The sequence below is a fragment of the Ranitomeya imitator genome, chromosome 1, assembly GCF_032444005.1.
Source record: "Ranitomeya imitator isolate aRanImi1 chromosome 1, aRanImi1.pri, whole genome shotgun sequence".
Taxonomy (NCBI): Eukaryota; Metazoa; Chordata; class Amphibia; order Anura; family Dendrobatidae; genus Ranitomeya; species Ranitomeya imitator.
The window spans coordinates 870,509,794-870,534,563 of NC_091282.1; the positions used below are offsets into that span (position 1 = coordinate 870,509,794).

At 41.4% G+C, this 24,770-nt stretch overlaps 1 protein-coding gene across 1 annotated transcript in view; it reads right to left on the minus strand.

Moving 5' to 3' along the window:
* Window positions 1-16,386: 16,386 nt before the first annotated feature.
* The window catches only part of PAQR3 (progestin and adipoQ receptor family member 3), a 42,220-nt gene continuing 33,836 nt past the window's right edge, over window positions 16,387-24,770 (minus strand). The window contains exons 7-8 of the mRNA XM_069742734.1: window positions 23,534-23,677; window positions 16,387-22,094 (exon numbers count right to left, since the gene is read on the minus strand). Of these exons, the coding sequence (XP_069598835.1) occupies window positions 23,535-23,677 (143 nt within the window). The 3' untranslated portion in view covers window positions 16,387-22,094; window position 23,534. The remainder of the gene's footprint in view (window positions 22,095-23,533; window positions 23,678-24,770) is intronic.

A 24,770-nucleotide genomic window follows, 5' to 3' on the forward strand; every position in this document is an offset into this window, starting at 1 on the left:
ATGGTTCAAAAGTGGCTTTACCTGGGGAATGCGGCACCTGTAGCCCATTTCCTGCACACGCCTGTGCACGGTGGCTCTGGATGTTTCCACACCAGACTCAGTCCACTGCTTCCTCAGGTTCCCCAAGGTCTGGAATCGGTCCTTCTCCACAATCTTCCTCAGGGTCCGGTCTCCTCTTCTCGTTGTACAGCGTTTTCTGCCACATTGTTTCCTTCCAACAGACTTACCATTGAGGTGCCTTGATACAGCACTCTGGGAACAGCCTATTTGTTGAGAAATTTCTTTCTGGGTCTTACCCTCTTGCTTGAGGGTGTCAATGATGGCCTTCTTGACATCTGTCAGGTCGCTAGTCTTACCCATGATGGGGGTTTTGAGTAATGAACCAGGCAGGGAGTTTATAAAAGCCTCAGGTATCTTTTGCATGTGTTTAGAGTTAATTAGTTGATTCAGAAGATTAGGGTAATAGGTCGTTTAGAGAACCTTTTCTTGATATGCTAATTTATTGAGACAGGTTTTTTGGGTTATCAGGAGTTGTATGCCAAAATCATCAGTATTAAAACAATAAAAGACCTGATAAATTTCAGTTGGTGGATAATGAATCTATAATATATGAAAGTTTAATTGTAATCATTACATTATGGTAAATAATGAAATTTAACACTATATGCTAATTTTTTGAGAAGGACCTGTACATATGCACTAGGCAGGGGTGTCCTCTTTCCCCTCTAGTGTTCATTTTAGCTTTTGAACCACTTGCCCAAGCAATTAGACAAAGCCCAGATATCTGGGGCATAGAAGTGGGGAAACAATCTCATTGCATCATGTTGCATACTGATGATGTGATATTTACATTAGCATGCCGCCTGGAGTCTTTGCCGGCAGCTCTAGAGATTATTTAAAAATTTGGCCTCCTGTCTTACTACAAATTTAATGAGAACAAATCTCAAATTTTACCACTTAACATTCCATTACCACAGTTGGAAGCACCTTAAGGCCACTATGAAGATGGACTGGCATATGGAGCAAATTTCACACCTGGGAACTTTGGTAACATCATTCTCCACTAATTTGTACAAAGCCAATTACCTTCCCCTATTAGCAGATATTGAGAATGAGATGTGCAGACTCCGGAAATTCGAAGTCTCCTGGTTGGGTCGTATTGCACGGTTTAAGATGTTATTACTGCCCAAAATGTTATATTTATTTTGCACGGTGCTGATATCACCTTTGAAGGTGTTTTTTCAATGCTCTCATAAGCTCCTAAATACCTTCATCTGGGGGGAAAACAACTTTGGTTGTCAAGACATTTGTTGCAACGTGCGAAGCCAGTGGGGGACAACTCCCTAATGTCAATGATTACTATATAGCAACTCAACTCAGCCGGTTGAAGAACTGGTGCAATCGCGACCCCCGAAGTAGGTAGTCGGAAATAGGGGCACATTTTGGACCCAAACACGATCTCAGGGCGGTGCTATGGGCAGCTCTGGTTAACCCACGGAACCTGGGTGCCCTCCTTCCACTGACTAGGCACTCCCTGTCAAATTGGCTTCAGGTTCACTTCTCCACCCAGACACACATCCTTGCGTTGCCTCTGGAAGCACCTTTAGAACTTCTGGAGGTATTATCAGAGGACCTTGACCTGTACCATTGGAAGATAGGTGGGATCACTGTATTAACCCCTCTGTGACCTTAGACGTACTATCCCGTCGAGGTGCCCTGGGCTTATCTGACCCTGGATGGGATAGTACGTCATAGCGATCGGCAGCGCTCACGGGGGGAGCGCCGCCGATCGCGGCCGGGTGTCAGCTGCTTATCGCAGCTGACATCAGGCACTATGTGCCAGGAGCGGTCACGGACCGCCCCCGGCACACCGCGATCAAACATGATCGCGATGTGCCGGCGGTGCAGGGAAGCACCGCGCAGGGAGGGGGCTCCCTGCGTGCTTCCCTGAGCCCCCCACAGCAACGTGATGTGATCGCGTTGCTGCGAGGGTCTTACCTCCCTCCCTGCTTGTTCCAGGCCCGGATCCAAGATGGCCGCGGATCCGGGTCCTGCAGGGAGGGAGGTGGCTTCACAGAGCCTGCTCAGAGCAGGCACTGTGAAGCCTGCAGCGCTGCTAGTCAGATCAGTGATCTGACAGAGTGCTATGCAAACTGTCAGATCACTGATCTGTGATGTTTCCCCCTGGGACAAAGTAAAAAAGTTAAAAAAAAAATTCCAAATGTGTAAAAAAAAAAAAAAAAAAATTCCAAAATAATGAAAAAAAAAAAAATATTATTCCCATAAATACATTTCTTCATCTAAATAAAAAAAAAAAATAAAAGTGCACATATTTAGTATCGCCGCGTCCGTAACGACCCGACCTATAAAACTGTCCCACTAGTTAACCCCTTCAGTAAACACCGTAAGAAAAAAAAAAAAAAAACGAGGCAAAAAACAACGCTTTATTATCATACCGCCGAACAAAAAGTGGAATAACACGCGATCAAAAAGACAGATATAAATAACCATGGTACCGCTGAAAACGTCATCTTGTCCCACAAAAATTGAGCCGCCATACAGCATCAGCAAAAAAATAAAAAAGTTATAGTCCTGAGAATAAAGCGATGCAAAAATAATTATTTTTTCTGTAAAATAGTTTTTATCGTATAAAAGCGCCAAAACATAAAAAAATGATATAAATGAGGTATCGCTGTAATCATACTGACCCGAAGAATAAAACTGCTTTATCAATTTTACCAAACGCGGAACGGTATAAACCCCTCCCCCAATAGAAATTCATGAATAGCTGGTTTTTGGTCATTCTTCCTCACAAAAATCGGAATAAAAAGCGATCAAAAAATGTCACGTGCCCGAAAATGTTTTCAATAAAAACGTCAACTCGTCCCGCAAAAAACAAGACCTCACATGACTCTGTGGACCAAAATATGGAAAAATTATAGCTCTCAAAATGTGGTATTGCAAAAAATATTTTTTGCAATAAAAAGCGTCTTTCAGTGTGTGACGGCTGCCAATCATAAAAATCCGCTAAAAAACTCGCTATAAAAGTAAATCAAACCCCCCTTCATCACCCCCTTAGTTAGGGAAAAATAAAAAAAAAAGGAATTTATTTCCATTTTCCCATTAGGGCTAGGGTTAGGGCTAGGGTTAGGATTAGGGCTAGGGTTAGGGCTAGAGTTAGGATTAGGGTTAGGGTTGGGGCTACAGTTAGGGTTGGGGCTAAAGTTAGGGTTAGGGTTTAGATTAGATTTACAGTTGGGAATAGGGTTGGGATTAGGGTTAGGGGTGTGTCAGGGTTAGAGGTGTGGTTAGGGTTACCGTTGGAATTAGGGTTAGGGGTGTGTTTAGATTAGGGTTTCAGTTATAATTGGGGGGTTTCCACTGTTTCGGCACATCAGGGGCTCTCCAAACACGACATGGCGTCCGATCTCAATTCCAGCCAATTTTGCGTTGAAAAAGTAAAACAGTGCTCCTTCCCTTCCGAGCTCTCCCGTGTGCCCAAACAGGGGTTTACCCCAACATATGGGGTATCAGCGTACTCAGGACAAATAGGACAACAACTTTTGTGGTCCAATTTCTCCTGTTACCCTTGGGAAAATACAAAACTGGGGGCTAAAAAATAATTTTTGTGGGAAAACAAAAAGATTTTTTATTTTCACGGCTTTGCGTTATAAACTGTAGTGAAACACTTGGGGATTCAAAGTTCTCACAACAAATCTAGATAAGTTCATTGAGGGGTCTAGTTTCCAATATGGGGTCACTTGTGGGGGGTTTCTACTGTTTAGGTACATTAGGGGCTCTGCAAACGCAATGTGACGCCTGCAGACCAATCCATCTAAGTCTGCATTCCAAATGATGCTCCTTCCCTTCCGAGCCCTCCCATGCGCCCAAACGGTGGTTCCCCCCCACATATCGGGTATCAGCGTACTCAGGACAAATTGGACAACAACATTTAGGGTCCAATTTCTCCTGCTAACCTTGGAAAAATACAAAACTGGGAGCAAAAATATTTTTGTGGAAAAAAAATATTTTTTATTTGCACGGCTCTGCGTTATAAACTGTAGTGAAATACTTGGGGGTTCAAAGCTCTCACAACACCTCAAATGAGTTCCTTAGGGGGTCTACTTTCCAAAATGGTGTCACTTGTGGGGGGTTTCTACTGTTTAGGTACATTAGGGGCTCTGCAAACGCAATGTGACACCTGCAGACCAATCCATCTAAGTCTGCATTCCAAATGGCGCTCCTTCCCTTCCGAGCCCTCCCATGCGCCCAAACGGTGGTTCCCCCCCCCACATATGGGGTATCAGCGTACTCAGGACAAATTGGACAACAACTTTTGGGGTCCAATTTCTTCTCTTACCCTTGGAAAAATAAAAAATTGGGGGCAAAAATATAATTTTTGTGAAAAAATATGATTTTTTATTTTTACGGTTCTGCATTATAAACTTCTGTGAAGCACTTGGTGGGTCAAAGTGCTCACCACACCTCTAGATAAGTTCCTTAGGGGGTCTACTTTCCAAAATGGTGTCACTTGTGGGGGGTTTCAATGTTTAGGCACATCAGTGGCTCTCCAAACGCAACATGGCGTCCCATCTCAATTTCTGTCAATTTTGCATTGAAAAGTCAAAGGGCGCTCCTTCCCTTCCGAGCTCTCCCATGCACCCAAACAGTGGTTTACTGCCACATATGGGGTATCAGCGTACTCAGGACAAATTGGACAACAACTTTTGAGGTCCAATTTCTCCTGTTACCCTTGGTAAAATAAAACAAATGAGCTGAAGTAAATTTTTTGTGTAAAAAAGTTAAATGTTAATTTTTATTTAAACATTCCAAAAATTCCTATTAAACACCTGAAGGGTTAATAAACTTCTTGAATGTGGTTTTGAGCACCTTGAGGGGTGCAGTTTTTAGAATGGTGTAACACTTGGGTATTTTCTATCATATAGACCCCTCAAAATGACTTCAAATGAGTTGTGGTCCCTAAAAAAAAAATGGTGTTGTAAAAATGAGAAATTGCTGGTCAACTTTTAACCCTTATAACTCCCTAACAAAAAAAAAATTTGGTTCCAAAATTATGCTGATGTAAAGGAGACATGTGGGAAATGTTACTTATTAAGTATTTTGTGTGACATATCTCTGTGATTTAATTGCATAAAAATTCAAAGTTTGAAAATTGTGAAATTTTCAAAATTTTCGCCAAATTTCCGTTTTTTTCACAAATAAACGCAGGTACTATCAAAGAAATTTTACCACTATCATGAAGTACAATATGTCACGAGAAAACAATGTCAGAATCACCAGGATCCGTTGAAACGTTCCAGAGTTATAACCTCATAAAGGGACAGTGGTCAGAATTGTAAAAATTGGCCTGGTCATTGACGTGCAAACCACCCTTAGGGGTAAAGGGGTTAAATGATGTAGTTGAAGATCACACTCTTTTACCTTGTGCCCAATTGCAAAATAGGTTTGGCTTGACTTTTAAAGTCCATTTCTCATATCTCCGGGTACAATACATTTTAAAGAAATTTCTAAACTTCCCATATAGGGTCGATAGTGATATTATTAAGACCCTCTCATCTTCCTCATCCCTAGATATGGGCTTGAGAGCCCTTTAAGATTCCTTGGGACATAGGAGCAGATTCATAAAATCTATGCCCTTCATATCCTGGGATAAAGACCTTCGTAAGGCCATACCTGAGCAGGACTGGTTAAGAGCAATTCAATTGGCAGGGCAGCCGTTTGGCCCACTTTGAATCACACTTCAAGCTGTTTTTCACTGGTATTTTACTCCCGTGAAGCACCATTCGATGGCTCCCAACACCTCACACCTATGTTGCCGAAACTGTAATCAGGTGGGGTCCTTATATCATATGTTTTGGGATTGTCCACTTATAACTTCTTTGTGGGACCACGCCTTTAGACTTATTTCACTTCCAGTGGGACAGATCGTTGAGCCGACTCCCGAGGTGGTGCTCCTCCTCTTAAACCTACATGCATTCTCCCCATCCTCTAGAGTGGTAATGGCTCATATTGTGTTAACGACAAGACTCCTATTAGCTAAAGATAAGAAAACAGATGTTATTCCTAAGAAAGAGGACATAGCTCAAGTGGTTAATACCATGTTTATTTTTTTTTAAATGCTAGCCCACAAAAATAATGCATTACAGAAGTTCACCAAGGATTGACAGTAGTGATGAGCGAATATACTCGTTACTCGAGATTTCTCGAGCGTGTCGGGTGTCCTCCGAGTATTTTTTAGTGCTTGGAGACTTAGTTTTAGCTGAATGATTTACACCTGTTAGCCAGCATAAGTACATGTGAGGATTCCCTAGCAACCAGGCAACCCCCATTCATTCAGCTGCGGCAAGAAAAACTAAATCTCCGAGCACTAAAAAATCCTCGGAGGACACCCGAGCATGCTCGAGAAATCCTCGAGTAACGAGTATATTCGCTCATCACTAATTGGCAGGCTTGGGAAGCCGTACAGTCAGCGAGTCACAGTTGACCAGTCAAAGGATGGGGGCGAGCACTGGGGAGGAGAGGGTTGAAACTGGAGCTCTTTGTTTACACTGCAATGGCTGTATAATTACGCATTTGTTACTTTGACCTGTGTTGCACATTTGTGCTAATGTTGTATTATATTTTCAATAAAAACGAATTAAAAAAAAAAGTTAATTTATTTCAGTTCTTCAATGCAAAAAGTGAAACTCATTATATAGAGAGACATTACAAACAGAGTGATCTATTTCAAGTGTTTATTTCTGTTAATGTTGATGATTATGGCTTACAAGAAATGAAAACTCAAAAAGTCATTATCTCAGTAATTTAGAATACTTTATAACACCAGCTTGAAAAATGATTTTAACATCCAAAATGTTGGCCTACTGAAAGGTATGTTCCGTAAATACACTCAATGCTTGGTCGGGACTCCTTTTGCATCAATTACTGCATCAATGCAGCGTGGCATGGAGGCGATCAGCCTGTGGAACTGCTGAGGTGTTGTGGAAGCCCAGGCTGCTTTGATAGCAGCCTTCAGCTCATCTGCATTGTTGGGTCTGGTGTCTCATCTTCCTCTCGAGAATTCCCCATAGATTCTCAATGGGGTTAAGGTCAGGCGTAGTGATGAGCGAGTGTACTCGTTGCTCGGGTGATGTCCGAGTATTAGTGTTCGGAGATTACGTTTTCATTGCCTCAGCTGAATGATTTACAGCTACTACACAGCCTGAGTACATGTGGGGGTTGCCTGGGTGCTAGGGAATCCTCACATGTAATCAAGCTGTCTAGTAGCTGTAAATCATTCAGCTGTGGCGATGAAAACTTAATCTCCGAACACTAACAAATACTCGGAGACCACCCGAGCAATGAGTACACTCGCTCATCACTAGTCAGACGAGTTTGCTGGCCAATCAAGCAGAGTGATACTGTTTCTTTTAAACCAGGCATTGGTACTTTTGGCAGTGTGGACAGATGCCAAGTGCTGCTGGAGAATGAAATTTCCATCTCCAAAAAGCTTGTCTGCAGAGGGCTGCGCGGACTTTGGTCTTGATAAAACACAGTGGACCTACACCAGTAGCTGACTGGGCTCCCCAATCCATCACTGATTGTGGAAACTTCACACTAGACATCAAGCAGCTTGGATTGCGTGCCTCTCCACTCTGCGACTTTGATTAACAAATGAAATACAAAATTTTCTTTTATCTGAAAACACCTTGGACCACTGAGCAACTGTCCAGTTCTTTTTCTCCTTGGCCCAGGAAAGATGCTTCTGACGTTGTCTATTGGCCATGAGAGGCTTGACACAAAAAAATGCAACCCTTGTATCCCATGTCTTGAATACGTCTGTGTGTGGTGGCTCTTAAAGCAATGACTCCAGCAGCAGTCCACTCCTTGTGAATCTCCCCCAAATTTTTGAATGTCGTTTTCTTAACAATCATTTCAAGGCTGCGGTTAGCTCAGTTGCTTGTGCACTTTTTATCTATCACACTTTTTCCTCCCACTCAACTTTCCATTAATAAGCATGGGTACAGCACTCTGTGAACAACCAGCTTCTTTAGCAATGACCTTTTGCGGCTTACCCTCCTTGTGGAGTGTGTCATTGACTGCCTTCTGGACATCTGTCAAGTCAGCAGTCTTCCCCATGTTTGTGAAGCCTACTGAAACAGACTAAGGGACCTTTTTAAAGGGAACCTGTCACCTAAATTTGGCGGGACTGGTTTTGGGTCATATGGGCGGAGTTTTTGGGTGTTTGATTCACCCTTTCCTTACCCGCTGTCTGCATGCTGGCTGCAATATTGGATTGAAGTTCACTCTCTGTCCTCCGTAGTACACGCCTGTGCAAGGCAAGATTACCTTGCGCAGGCGTGTACTATGGAGGACAGAGAATGAACTTCAATCCAATATTGCAGCCAGCATGCAGACAGCGGGTAAGGAAAGGGTGAATCAAACACCCAAAAACTCCGCCCATATGACCCAAAACCAGTCCCGCCAATTTCAGGTGACAGAGTCCCTTTAAACGCTGAGGCTGCGTGTCCACGTTCAGGATGGCCGGCGGTATCGTCGGAGCGGCAAACCCGCTCTGCGGTAAGCCCCGCCCCCTTTCTGGGACGCAATGATGCCGGATGTGTTCATAGCACACATCCGGGATCATCGCTCTCCACTATAGGGCCCTGTGCTATATCTTGCGGCGTCGCCGCAAGATATACGGACATGCTGCGATCTGAAAAGACGCGCAGCATGTCCGGAGTCGCAGGGCTGCCGCGTGCGTGTTACCACGCATAGTGGAGACAGGATTTCATTAAATCCCCTCCACTATGCTGTAACATCTGGACGCTGCGTGTCTGACGGCTCTATGCAGCGTCAGACACGCAGCGTTTCCTGCACGTGGAAACATACCCTTAGGAAGCCGTTGCAGGTGTTTTTTGTTGATTATTCTAATTTACTAAGATAATGACTTTTGGGTTTTCATTGGCTGTAAGCCATAATCATCAACATTAACAGAAATAAATACTTGAAATAGAACACTCATATAGAGTTTCACTTTTTGTATTGAAGAACTGAAATAAACTAACTTTTTGATGATATTATAATTTAGTGAGAAGCACTTGTGTGTGTCGTTGAGGCTGTTCCCAAGGGTAGGTTAACATAAGCATTAAAAAGAAGAAGAAAAAATAATGTTCAAGTTCCTTATCCTCATGGCATCCGCTATTATACATCAAGCAACTAAATAAAATAAAGACTAAATAATGTTTTCGATGTTAAAGAATTGCAATGTGTCAGTAAAAAATTGGATGCTACACTGTGGCTTTGTATAGAATCCAATTTTTTTTTGAACCACAGACTTGATTGGGCAAGTCTCACCCATTGCACCGATGAAACTACTGCATGCTGTAATCTTCTATTTTTTTTTTTAACACAGATTAGGTCCCTCAATAAAATCTCTCATCTGCTCTACTTCATTCAATAACATTTGTCCAAGTGCTGTTTGTTTTTTCACAGACCTCACTTAGACCAAATATACAGTTGTGTGAACTTGGCCTTAATATTAGCAGCTAAACATGTAAAAAAAAAAATAACGCTACGAAAAGACACTTTTTTTACATGGGTTTTCGAATCATTATTTTAGCACGGTTTAATAAGTTTTTAATTAGGAGATGTAGGTATAGGATGTGTTTTTGTACATTTCAGTTGCTGACACCTCTCCATAAAGACCAATAACTGCAGAAGAAACTACTGCCATATACACTCTGATGTATATTCTAAGAATTGATACGACCCTTTAATCCAGTGTTACTCAACTCCAGTCCTCAAGACCCACCAACAGGTCATGTTTTTAGGATTTCCTTAGTATTGCACAGGTGATAATTTCATCACCTGTTCAAGCATTAATTCCATCACCTGGGCAATCCAGAAAACATTACCTGTTGGGAACAAAATATGTGACATGCATTAACCCCTTTCTGCCATTGGACGTAGTATTCCGTCCATGTGGGGTGGGCCCTAGTTCCCAAGGACAGAAAAGTACATCCAGCGCGATCGGCCGCGCTCACGGGGGGAGCGCGGCCGATCGCGGCCGGGTGTCAGCTGCCTATCGCAGCTGACATCCGGCACTATGTGCCAGGAACGGTCATGGACCACCCCCGACACATTAACCCCTGGCACACCGCGATCAAACATGATCGCGGAGTGCCGGCGGTATAGGGAAGCAGCACGCAGGGAGGGGGCTCCCTGCGGGCTTCCCTGAGACCCCCGCAGGGGTCTCTTACCTCTCCTCCCTGCAGCAGGCCAGGATCCAAAATGGCCGCGGCATCCGGGTCCTGCAGGGAGGGAGGTGGCTTACCAAGTGCCTGCTCAGAGCAGGCGCTTGGTAAGCCTGCAGTGCTGTAAGTCAGATCGCTGATCTGACAGAGTGCTGTGCAAACTGTCAGATCAGCGATCTGTGATGTCCCCCTCTGGGACAAAGTTAAAAAAAAAATTTCCACATGTGTAAAAAAAAAAATAATAAAAAAAATTCCTAAATAAAGAAAAAAAAATATTCCCATAAATACATTTCTTTATATAAAAAAAACAAACAATAAAAGTACACATATTTAGTATCGCCGCGTCCGTAACGACCCAACCTATAAAACTGTCCCACTAGTTAACCCCTACAGTAAACACCGTAAGAAAAAAAAAAAAACGAGGCAAAAAACGCTTGAAACAAACAAAAAGTGGAATAACACGCGATCAAAAAGACAGATATAAATAACCATGGTACCGTCCCGCAAAAAACGAGCCGCCATACAACATCAGCGAAAAAATAAAGTTATAGTCCTTAGAATAAAGCGATGCAAAAATAATTATTTTTTCTATAAAAGTTTTTATCATATAAAAGCGCCAAAACATAAAATAATGATATAAATGAGGTATCGCTGTAATCGTACTGACCCGAAGAATAAAACTGCTTTATCAATTTTACCAAACACGGAACGGTATAAACGCCTCCCCCAAAAGAAATTCATGAATAGCTGTTTTTTAGTCATTCTGCCTCACAAAAATCGGAATAAAAAGCGATCAAAAAATGTCACGTGCCCGAAAATGTTACCAATAAAAACGTCAACTTGTCCTGCAAAAAACAAGACCTCACATGACTCTGTGGACCAAAATATGGAAAAATTATTGCTCTCAAAATGTGGTAACGCAAAAAATATTTTTTGCAATAAAAAGCGTCTTTCAGTGTGTGACGGCTGCCACTCATAAAAATCCGCTAAAAAACCCGCTATAAAAGTAAATCAAACCCCCCTTCATCACCCCCTTAGTTAGGGAAAAATTTTAAAAAATGTATTTATTTCCATTTTCCCATTAGGGTTAAGGCTACAGTTTGGGTTGGGGCTGAAGTTACAGTTAGGGTTTGGATTACATTTACGGTTGGAAATAGGGTTGGGATTAGGGTTAGGGGTGTGTCAGGGTTAGAGGTGTGGTTAGGGTTACCGTTGGAATTAGGGTTAGGGGTGTGTTTGGATTAGGGTTTCAGTTATAATTGGGGGGTTTCCACTCTTTATGCACATCAGGGGCTCTCCAAATGCGACATGGCGTCCGATCTCAATTCCAGCCAATTCTGCGTTGAAAAAGTAAAACAGTGCTCCTTCCCTTCCGAGCTCTCCCATGTGCCCAAACAGGGGTTTACCCCAACATATGGGGTATCAGCGTACTCAGGACACATTGGACAACAACTTTTGGGGTCCAATTTCTCCTGTTACCCTTGGGAAAATACAAAACTGGGGGCTAAAAAATAATTTTTGTGGGAAAAAAAAGATTTATTTTCACGGCTCTGCGTTATAAACTGTAGTGAAACACTTGGGGGTTCAAAGTTCTCACAACACATCTAGATAAGTTCCTTGGGGGTCTATTTTCCAATATGGGGTCACTTGTGGGGGGTTTCTACTGTTTAGGTACATTAGGGGCTCTGCAAACGCAATGTGACGCCTGCAGATCATTCCATCTAAGTCTGCATTCCAAATGGCGCTCCTTCCCTTCCGATCCCTCCCATGCGCCCAATTGGTGGTTCCCCCCACATATGGGGTATCAGCGTACTCAGGACAAATTGGACAACAGCGTTTGGGGTCCAATTTCTCCTGTTACCCTCGGGAAAATACAAAACTGGGGGCTAAAAAATAATTTTTGTGGGAAAAAATTTTTGTTTTATTTTTACGGCTCTACATTATAAACTTCTGTGAAGCACGTGGTGGGTAAAAGTGCTCACCACACCTCTAGATAAGTTCCTTAGGGGGTCTACTTTCCAAAATGGTGTCACTTGTGGGGGGTTTCAATGTTTAGGCACATCAGTGGCTCTCCAAACGCAACATGGCGTCCCATCTCAATTCCAGTCAATTTTGCATTGAAAAGTCAAACGGCGCTCCTTCACTTCCGAGCTCTGTCATGTGCGCAGTGGTTTACCCCCACATATGGGGTATCAGCGTACTTAGGACAAATTGTACAACAACTTTTGGGGTCCATTTTCTCCTGTTACCCTTGGTAAAATAAAACAAATTGGAGCTGAAGTAAATTTTTTGTGAAAAAAGTTAAATGTTCATTTTTATTTAAACATTCCAAAAATTCCTGTGAAACACCTGAAGGGTTAATAAACTTCTTGAATGTGGTTTTGAGCACCTTGAGGGGTGCAGTTTTTAGAATGGTGTCACACTTGGATATTTTCTATCATATAGACCCCTCAAAAAGACTTCAAATGAGATGTGGTCCCTAAAAAAAAATGGTGTTGTAAAAATGAGAAATTGCTGGTCAACTTTTAACCCTTATAACTCGCTAACAAAAAAAATTTTGGTTCCAAAATTGTGCTGATGTAAAGTAGACATGTGGGAAATGTTACATATTAAGTATTTTGTGTGACATTTCTCTGTGATTTAATTGCCTAAAAATTCAAAGTTGGAAAATTGCGAAATTTTCGCCAAATTTCCGTTTTTTTCACAAATAAACGCAGGTAATATCAAACAAAATTTTACCACTATCATGAAGTACAATATGTCACGAGAAAACAATGTCAGAATCACCAGGATCCGTTGAATCGTTCCAGCGTTATAACCTCATAAAGGGACAGTGGTCAGAATTGTAAAAATTGGCCTGGTCACTAACGTGCAAACCACCCTTGGGGGTAAAGGGGTTAAAGCAGTTTGTCATACTCATAAATGTTAATTTTGTTTCAAGCAGATTTGAAGTATTTTTTCAGTGGATTTTGAAGCAGAATCTGATTCAAAAACATAATGAAAAAAAAACAAAACAATGCTCTTTAGCCGGTTCCTTGAAGCAAGTTATTTTGACCATTGAACGCCTGTGACCGTTCTAAACACTGGATTGGGCGTTTTTCAGCCTATGACCTGCCCTGACAATAACATCAGTGGATAAAAATCCAAAATTCCAAGATGTAGTCAGTGATGAGATTAAGGAACGATCGCTCACCAGCCCATTTTCATAAAGGTAGGGGAGCCATGAGATATAAAAGATAAGCATTCCAGTTTACCTAAATTTATTGACCTAGAAATAGATCATGTGAAATAACTGGGTGCCTGAGCAACAACTCTTTCTCCCAACTCCACCATAAACACTTGACAGAGAAAAAGATTGTGATTTCGATGGGTTGAGCGGAATTAGCAGCGGCTTTATACTTCTGATATCCAACATGCTGTATGCTTTCCTCCAACATCTGCGCCAATAGTAGATTGTCTTCTGATCTTACAAAGTTTTGGCTAATGTTTATGGTCTCCTAAGGCTGCTTTCACACATCAGGTTTTTGCCGTCAAGCACAATCCGGCGAATTTGGAAAAGAACGGATCCAGCAAAAGTTGCCGCCAAATCAGTTTTTTTTTCTCATAGACTAGTATTAGCGCCAGATTGCGACGGATGGCCTCACGTTTCATCTGTTTTTTGCTGGATCCGTCAAAAATTTGTTTTCCGGCGGCCACAGAAAAAGGACATAGGAACGTTTGTGTCCGTCGAAAAAATGCACAGCGACAGATCCGGCGAAAAATGGATGAAACGTGAAGTAAAATGATGGAATCCGGAGACCGATTCCATTTTTTTTCTCAAAGAATCAGGCATTTCATTGTAGATTGTGAGCCCTCGCGGGCAGGGTCCTCTCTCCTCCTGTACCAGTTGTGACTTGTATTGTTCAAGATTATTGTACCTGTTTTTATTATGTATACCCCTCCTCACATGTAAAGCGCCATGGAATAAATGGCGCTATAATAATAAATAATAATAATCATTTTCCATCTCTCTCCCGCTCCTCCCCGGAATCCAAAATAGCCGGCAGATCCACAAACTCGAATCCGGCAAAAATTTGGATCCGTCGCATCAGTTTTTCACAATTTCCGACAGATCCATTTTTTTTTATTCGACGGATTGTGCCAGACTACAAAAAACTGATGTGTGAAAGCAGTCTTAAAAGGGGTTTTCCCAACAACAACATTTGACTTTAATCAATAGATCTTGGAATAATCATTTTAACAACTGGATTTGTTAAACAAACGTCCCTGTGCTGAGATAATCTTAGAAATGTGTCCCTGCTGTGTACTGTGTAATGGCCGTGTCTGACAGTACAGGGACATGGCCTGATCATACCAAGTTAATATAATTTCAAGATCTATTGATTAAAATCAACTTTTGTTCAAGGGTGAACCCCTTTAACTATTCACATTCAGATGATCTGCACAGATATGAAAATGTTGTATAACATATACCCATTAAAGGTAATCTGTCACCAGCTTCGTCACATATCAACTAAAACTATCGCTTTATTCAGCGCCTGTGCTGCATTCCACAAATGCTTATATATAACCCCCTGACTGCCCTATATACTCTCCAAAATCTAAGTTCTCCCGCTCTGTACGGTAATCCGGTCAGCATAGTTTCGGGCCTCTCCATCCCTAGCGCCAGCTGCTGCTCGCCATCCTCCTTTACTTGACGTTGATGACTCCTTGCGTGATCCACATTGATGGAAGAAATCTTGCACCTGAGCACAAATTGTAGCTTGCGCCTGTGCACTATGCTTTGACCTTGAGCCAAAAACATAAGTGTGCATGCGCCCCCAGTAGGTCAAAGCATAGTTCACAGGCGCAAGCTACGATTTATGTGCGCAAGATTTCGCCTGGCAATGTGGAAGATGCATGGAGGCATCTGCGTCAATGAAAGAAGGAGGACAGCGAGGAGCAGCTGGGGGGAGGAGGGATGGAGAGGCACAAAACCATGCCCATCGATCCGGACCGACCTGATTACCATACACCGTGGGCAAACTTAAATGTTTAGGGGGGGGATATATAAGCATTTATGGAATCTATCACTGGCACTGAAATAAAGGGAAAAGTTTTAGTTGATATGACAAAACTGGTGACAGGTTCCCTTTAAGTAGTTGAAGCAGTTACAACTCTATAAATTGGAAGCAATAATACCCTTACCAGTTCCCAGACTAAGCAATAGAAGCCATACTTAGAGAGGTGTTCTCATCATAGTAACCGGTGGCATATCAATTTTACTATCGCAGGTAAAAGTTTGACACATAATGATTGTGTCCATAAAGGGAATCTGTCACCAGGTTTTTGCCAAGCCGCCTGAGCGCAGCATGATGTAGGAGCAGAGACCCTGATTACAGTGGTGTATCACTTACTGGACTGCTTGCTGCAGTTTTTACATATTCACTCTTTATTCTGCTGCAGATCTACCAGTTCACTGAATATTGATCTCTGTATAATCCCACCCACAGCACTGACTGGCAGCTTTCTGCCTATGCAGAGTGTACACAGAAAGCTGCCAATCAGTGGTGAGGCGGGGTTTATATAGAACGCATGAATATGGATGTTCACTAGTGAATCGCCTGCTAAGTGATTGTATAAAAACTACAGCTAGCAGTCTAATAATTGACACATTGTTGGATTCAGGGTCTCTGTCTCTACATTAATCGATCCTCAGATTAGGTGGCAATAAGTGAGGAACAGATTCACTTTAATAGTCAATTTTAACAGGTTTGAGTGGGAAGTACAATCTTTGAAAGCTATAGAAACTGACCATAGCACTGGGGGCAATCCAGTGCCCTGCTAAAGAGACATGGGAATCTTTTGAATGTTCGTTCTAATGAGATACAGCAAAAACAACCTCAAAGCCTCACAGCTGCACTGTCTTCAGGTGCTCAAAAATATTGTTACTTGACGTTTACACACCAGTCCTGGCCAGTTACGCCAATATGGGCAGAACGGGATGCGGCAACACTCGTCCATCAAATTCATCAGTTATACCACTTACACCAGAGGTGTACATCAGCATTTTTGTGTTCTACACCATTTTCCACACTTAATATCCCCAGCATTGTACATGATTTGGTATGACTCTGGATGATTTATTGTTGTACATCAGTATATTTTTACTGGTATTAGAGAAAAAAAAAGTGTACACAACGGTTGGGCTACAGTGAAAATCAACGGTTTCCATAACTGTACCATAAATATATATTATTGCACAGTAACCACACATTTATAAATACACTGAAATTACAATTTATAAAATATTAAACAATTGGAAATTATGTACAGTCCCAAAAAGCAGTGCTTTCTACAACGAGAATAAATTAGACAAACAGGAACTTAAGTAGGCAAAAAACATGACATGTACATACACAATGCCGACAATAAGTATTCATTCCCCTGTGAATTGTTCACCTTTTATTAGGGCACAATGGTTTTCATGGCAGGAAACTTTCCATCCCATTTTTAGGGCATGACCCGAGCATGGCGTTTGCCTTAAGGTTCTCTATTAGGTATTCCGTATGTTTTTGCCCAATTTGTGACTCTTGAAAAAGTCGAAAAATGTTCTCTTTCATCTCCCTCCCCCCGAGGAATTTATGTACACCAGATATTTTGGCACAATTTTTGCAAAATGTAGAACGTTTTGTGGGTAGGGGTGGAAAAAAAAGGTGAAAGGCTAATTTAAAGAATTTGGCACGACAAATCAAAGAATACATCATAGCAAAAATGCACGTATCATCTCAGCCAGGTATGCTGGACTCCGAAATGCTGCGGCGGTTCAGAAAAGATGTACTCCCCAGGGACAGAGCCGCATGGGAGGCTAGTTGAGCAGGCAGCTGAGAGCCGGCCATAGATGGGGCAGCATGTAACTGCTGTCAGGTTCCCATAAAAGTGAATATGAGCCCTGCTGCAGCGCCGGGACTGGCCACTACACAGTATATGGAACTGTGGTGTTCTAGCTCTGCACACTATGTATACCCAGCCACTACCTAAACCTTCCGAGTGAGAAGGAGAAGTCAGCAACTACTAGACAACCCTTTGCATGGCAACTTACGGTAATTACAATTTTGTTGTTACAAAATAAACCAAAAAAATCCAAAATGGGTGAATACTTTTTTCAGAAACTTTATACATGTACAAATAAACACTTGTTTTGCATGTTATCTCCATATGTAAACATAACTTAAAAGCAAACATTCACATTGTCCTTTGCCTTGTACATTTTGCATTATGTGCATTACATTGTGTGTGGCAGCATTCAAATATTACTGATTTTAGGTTACAGAAAAAGTCAGTAATTTAGGTTCTCAAACTGAATGTGGCAGTTTGCCCATTGCTAAAGCCATTTTTACCTTCATGGATCTCCCAGTGGCCAGGATTTGTAGACTGCCAGTGAACAGTTTGCTGCTAAAGTCTAAGGGTACCGTCACAGTGCATTCTGGTACCAGCTCGGTGACCCTGTCGGGGCTTATGTCTGAACCTTCTGCAAAAACAGCATTCGGACATACAAGTGCTTCTTACTAAATTAGAATATCATCAAGAAGTTAATTTATTTCAGTTCTTCAATACAAAAAGTGAAACTCATTATATAGAGTCATGACAAACAGAGTGATCTATTTCAAGTGCATATTTCTGTTAATGTTGATGATTATGGCCTACAACTGATAAAAACCCAAAAGTCATTATCTCAGCAAATTGGAATAATTGACAAAAAAACAACTGCAAAGGCTTCCTAAGTGTTTAAAAAGGTCCCTTAGTCTGTTTCAGTAGCTACACAATCATGGGGAAGACTGCTGACTTGACAGATGTCCAGAAGGCAGTCATTGACACACTCCACAAGGAAGGTAAGCCACAAAAGGTCATTGCTAAAGAAGCTGTCTTTTCACCAAGGGCTGTACCCAAGCATATTAATGGAATGCTGAGTGGAAGGAAAAAGTGTAGTAGAAAAAGGTGCACAAGTAACCGGGATAACTGCAGCCTTGAAAGAACTGTTAAGAAAAGGCCATTCAAAAATATAGGGTGATTCACAAGGAGTGGACTGCTGCTGGAGCCATTGCTTCAAGAGCCACCACACACAGACGTATCCAGGACATGGGCTACAAGTGTCACATTCCTTGTGTCAAGTCACTCATGACCAATAAACAATGCTAGAAGTATCTTACCCGGGCCAAGGAAAAAAGAACTGGACTGTTGCTCAGTGGTCCAAGGTGTTGTTTTCAGATGAAAGTAAGTTTTGCATTTCATTTGTAAATCAAGGTCCCAGAGTCTGGAGGAAGAGTGGAGAGACACATAATCCAAGCTGCCTGAGGTCTAGTGTGAAGTTTCCACAATCAGTGATGGTTTGTGGAGCCATGTCATCTGCTGGTGTAGGTCCACTGTGTTTTATCAAAACCACAGTCAGCGCAGCCGTCTACCAGAAAATTTAAGAGCACTTCATGCTTCCCTCTGCAGACAAGCTTTTTGAAGATAGAAATTTCACTCTCCAGAAGGACTTGGCACCTTTCTACACTGCCAAAAGTACCAATGCCTGGTTTAAAAACAACAGTATCACTGTGCTTGATTGGCCATCAAACTCGCCTGACCTTAACCTCATAGAGAATCTATGGGGTATTGTCAAGAGGAAGATGAGACACCAGACCCAACAATGCAGATGAGCTGAAGGCTGCTATCAAAGCAACCTGGGCTTCCATAACACCTCAGCTGTTCCATAGTCTGATCGCCTCCATGCCACGTCGCATTGATGCATTAATTGATGCAAAAGGAGACACGAAGTATTGAGTGCATTTACGGAACATACATTTTAGTAGGCCAACATGTCGGATTTTAAAATCATTTTTCAAGCTGGTGTTATAAAGTATTCTAATTTACTGAGATAATGACTTTTGGATTTTCATTGGCTGTAATCCATAATCATCAACATTAACATAAATAAACACTTGAAATAGATCACTCTGTTAGTAATGACTCTATATAACATATGAGTTTCACGTTTTGTATTGAAGAACTGAAATAAATTAACTTTTTGATGATATTCTAATTTAGTGAGAAGCACTTGTGTGTGCTGAAGAGGACATACAGTAGACTATAATGATGAAGGCAGAGCGAACGCACAGTCTGCATAATTTTCGAGCTTGTACGGCTACTGGAGGCGAATACCCAGATGTAGCAGACTGGGTCTGGGTGTCCACCTCCAGTAGGTGCAAATGTCTGAAAATGATGCACGACCCAAATGGGTGCCAGAATGCAATGTGAAAACATTCTAAGACATTGCAGGAGGCAATAAGAAACCAACAGCCTTTATTCCCAACGTAATCAGTAGTTTGACGGCGTCTTAGGATCCAGGATCTTTGATTAAAAACTGTTCACCATTGTGCCTCCTATATTTATTTGGCCACACAAACCTTCTTAAACTATGTGGAGTTTACAGAGTGACGCGCAGAATTAAACGACCACTGAGTGGCAACATGTTTGCTGATCAGCAGTGGTTAGACAGCTTTATTACACAGGAAAAACAAGCAGTGTAATAAATCATTCACTAAGCTTAGGCTGCCATTTTTCTTACGCCTCTTTCACACTTCAGTTGTTTGGCGTCAGTCTAAAACCGCCATTTTCCTCAAATAACGGATCCGTCTTTTTTTTTTTGACGGATCCGTTATTTTCCCATAGACTTGCATTAGCGACGGATTGTGACGGATGGTCGTCTGTTCCATCCGCCATGCGACGGATCCGTCGAAATTTGGCGGACGTCATCTAGACATAGATGGACATTCTAACGTTTTTTGTCAACGCCGAAATGGCGGATCGCGATGGATCCGTCGCGTCCGCCATTCCATAGAATGGCCGCCTATGGGCGACGGATCCGTCGCGACCGTCATTTCGGCGGATCCGTCGCCCCAATCCGCTTTTTCAATTGCGCATGCTCAAAAAGTAGATTCTTTTCCCAGACAATCCCCAAGTAACGGATCCGTCAAAAAAACGGATCTGTTAGAACTGTTTTCTCAACAATTGTGACGGATCCGTCACTATGTCGGAAGTGACTGACGCCAAACAACTGAAGTGTGAAAGAAGCCTTAGGTACAGGTCCTGCACCGCCAAGAACTATGATCAGAGGGAAAAAGATCATTTCACCCAGATTCACTGAGTGATCGTCAGCCTGTTTTACACCGCACGATTATTGGGAAAACCGGCTTTCCTAATAATGCTCGTTGATGATAGCCCTACAATATAAATATACCTTATGTTTAACATGGCAATGAGAGACAATTAATTATACTGTCATTTTATACTGTGAGAACCTATAGTCCCAACAATACAGCAGTACATCATTGCAGTTTAAAGGTAATCTACACAAAAATCCACTCTCACGAGATCAGTATTAAATGGAGCCTGGACACATTCCCCCATGTGCTTACTGACCGGTGGGTCCCGCACTGTTTGTACCACCACATACTTGCTAAACCAAGGGAATTCAGAATGTATTCATTCGGCTCCTATAGATATTTTAGATGTATAGTTCTCATTCAAAACTAAAAAAGTGTAATTTCATTAAAAAAAAAGTTTTTGCTTACTACATTAATTAATGGTTATCCTCAATATGTCCATTTACATTTAACATTCTTTGGGATGCATCCCTCCTATATTACCGAGAGTGGACCACCACTAGAAGGGACGTCTAGTTATAATATTTTGCCCAAATCTTTCTTTGGAAACATCAGCTTATTACCAGGGCGGGTTGTGTCATCTGTATTGTGTAGGCCGCATTTTAAAGGTAGCTGTCCAATGGAACTGAAAACCCAAATTGGCGATCACCTGCAAATTAGATCTACTTGAGCAACCTGTCGATTGCCTGAAAATGTTCCTTCTTTGCAGGTGTCATGCGTACTGTGGTCACTACAATGTGCAAGTTATATATGGCGATCGTTTGGGAAACAATTTCCTTTGTCATAATATTTTCAGATGCCTACATGGTACTAAGACAGGCAGCAGCACTGTACATAGCAAGTTAGAAAAGCGAGTATTAGAAAGCTGTACATTGCAGGAAGAACGAATGGCGGGCGCTTTCCCTGCTCCGCCTGCATTTTTCTATTAGATTTAAATAAAATAAGCTGAAATGGGAAAACTAGATTCTAGCACATGCTCTGCTTCAACAGAGGAAAAAAATCTAGGGAACAAAAAAAAAAACCTTTATTGAAATCTATGTATTTGTTAATACTTCATCTGATTTAGCGTAAATTAAGTTAATAAATACGGAAGGCACACCCAACATTAATAAATAAAAGGTTAACTTGTGTTCAAGCTTTCCAGTACACTCACTTGTATAAAGGTGCAGGACTTTCTACTTTTGTTCAATGATGGAACGCGAATATGTTTGAGCTACTGTATTCAGTGAGATGTGGCAAGAAAGAGAATAATCTTCACATGCCGATTTGGCACATATATACAGGCCTGTATACATTGTCCAATAGACTGAAATGAAGCAACATTTCTTAAAGTACAACAGATATGGAATGTTTCACATTACCGTCTTCCCAAAGCCATAACGTGACTGTAAGTCAGAGTGAGAAGTGTCCTTAAGTTATGACTGACGCATCATTACAGTTCCTCCCATAGTGTCTTCATTCCCACCGGCCCTAAGAAGCATGCGGTAATGCCGTCTCGTTCCTCAGTGCAGTCACCTTAGGACGCCGGCTGACTTTCCACAAGCAAACCTTCAGATGAATGGATGCCTCATGGGTTTCTCAAGAAACTGAAAAAAACAGCATCCATATTCAGGATTTCTTCTGCAAGTTCTCAAATAGAAATGAGAGGATTCTGGAGAAAAATAAAAATTATGAAACACTATTAATGAAAATAAGCAACCAGTCTGCATTAGTACGGTTTTCAGACTGTGCCTTTAACATTGGAGTAAATTATTCATTTAATTGGGACACATTTTAAGTAATACATAAAATGACAAGTAGAGATGGATATTCTCCAACATCCTATTCTGCTCGCTATTAAAGAAGAAAAGAAAAAATAAAACAACCAAAAAAGCCCAGCTATATCAAAACTTGTGAAACCGAATAATACTTTATTGAAAAAAAAATAAATTACAAACCAATAACCATAAAAACAAGGGGCGCACACCCAGGAAAGTAATAACCAATGTCCAGAGGGAGTAGATGAACTACCGTATATAGTTATTAAATATACACCATTACCAGAGCAATGCATAATTGATATCCTGTATATAAGTCTGAGAAGGGTCTACGGTGCTAGTGCATCATCACACTGATATCCTATACGAGTCCAGACGCTATATAAAGTGCTAGTGCAATATGATGCATATTGTCTCAGGCAATGCTCATGGCTTAATCTCATACACAACATCATGATGGTGATGATATATGATCATAGGTATAAGTTCAATATAATAGTCAAGATCATGATGCTAATGGTATACATTCATGGCTACTAGTGATGAGCGAGTATACTCATTACTTGAGATTTCCCGAGCATGCTCGGGTGGTCTCCGAGTATTTGGATGTGCTCGGAGATTTAGTTTCTGTCTTTGTAGCTGCATGATTTGTGGCTGCTAGAAAGCTTGAATACATGTGGGGATTGCCTGTTTGTTACGTTGATATTGTGTACGAGATTACGCCATGAGCATTGCCTGAGACAATATGCATCATATTGCACTAGCACTTTATATAACGTCTGGACTCATATAGGATATCAGTGTGATGATGCACTAGCACTGTAGACCCTTCTCAAACTTATATACAGGATATCAATTATGAAATGCTCTGATAATGGTGTATATTTAATAACTATATGGTTCATTTACTCCCTCTGGACATTGGTTAAGACTTTCCTGGGTGTGCGCCCCTTGTTTTTATGGTTATTGGTTTGTAATCTTTCTTGTTGTTAACTCATTATCAATAAAATATGTTGCAGAAGTTTTGTTATATCTGGGTTTTTAAGGTCGTTCTTTTTTGCTATGGGGATTTCAGACTGTCCAACTCTATATTTAAAATTGCAGTCTGGCTTTTGGGATGTGGACTAATTATCTACACTGCACAAGTTGCAAGGATAAAATTATATGTAAACTCCACAGCCAAAAAAATTGTTCTAGATCTGCTCACTGTTAGAGACTACTGAATGTTTTAAGTTCCTAACAAAAGTCGCTAATGCTTGTGTGCCCACGTGAAGACAGTGTTAAGACAATAATTGGCACTGACAACTCCTTTAATTCTAGTGACTTCCCTTACCTCACAAATGATCCACATGAGGAGGACACGGTTGGCTATGCCTGTACTGCATGATGTAGACTGTAGACTGGTGCCACCAATACAACATGACCACTGCAAGAATATGCCACAGCTGGTGACTGGAACCAAGGTAGTTTAGCTGTCCTGTGTAAAAAAAAAAAAAAAAAAAAATGGTCACCAGCAGCTTTACAAATGTAATACAATACAAAAGACACTTTACAACACAGTAAAAAATAAAAGCATGGTTTCTAATTCTCAGCATTACATCCCATGATTTGTGTTAATCACCCTATCGCTAAATTCAGACATAACATCCACACAACTGAACCCCCTCAGCAGCAGTTGGTGGCCAGAAAAGTCTACCATCAAGGGTGTGGGGTCGTTGTTACAACATCTTATGATATTGAGCACCACTGTTGCTTTGCCGTGTTGGAGTCCTGGGTTCGAATCCCACCAAGAACAACATCTGCGAGGAGTCTATGTTCGTCCCCTTTTTTGCGTGGGTTTCCTCCAACACTCCAAAATCCAAAGATATACTGATAGGGAAATTAGATAGTAAGCCCCAATGGGGACGGCGGTGATGTCTGTATAGTGCTGTGGAATTTAATGGCGCTATGTAAGGGAGTAAAATAAGTGCATAAGATATGCCCAGTAATCACTGTGCTGGATGAAACACGTACAGGTGCCATGGAGCTGTTGGAATTATTCCTGACAGAAATATAGCTAGTCTGTATCCAGAACACAGCCGGCTCTAGGGCAGAGACAATCTTTCTCATCTGCACAGCTTTCCTCTATCGGCATCTTCTCCACCTTCCAGGACTAACTAGTAATGTGTCAATAACTGGTAGTAGCGTCATCTATGCGAGAACAAGTCATTGGTGGGAAAAGTACTGCATATCCCTTTATCTGGATCTAATAAAATGTATATGTTTTTGAAAATATTTTGAGTCCACTACAGTCAGTGACACAAAAAAAATTACTACAAAAGGGACATATAATGGAAGAGCCATGTTCTTATCTGTCAGAATTACTGCAAATTTCCCACTTAACACAATCTATAACAATTACATTAATTATATATTTCATTTTACCAGTAAATCAGAATATGTTAAATTAAAAGAATCTCTATATGTAGCTGATAAGGGCACCTTCAATTGTCTGCCTGAAGGTATTCATACACTGCAGGAGAGAAATATTGCGCTCTGCAGCGCTCTACCGTGCACCATAATAGTATGCA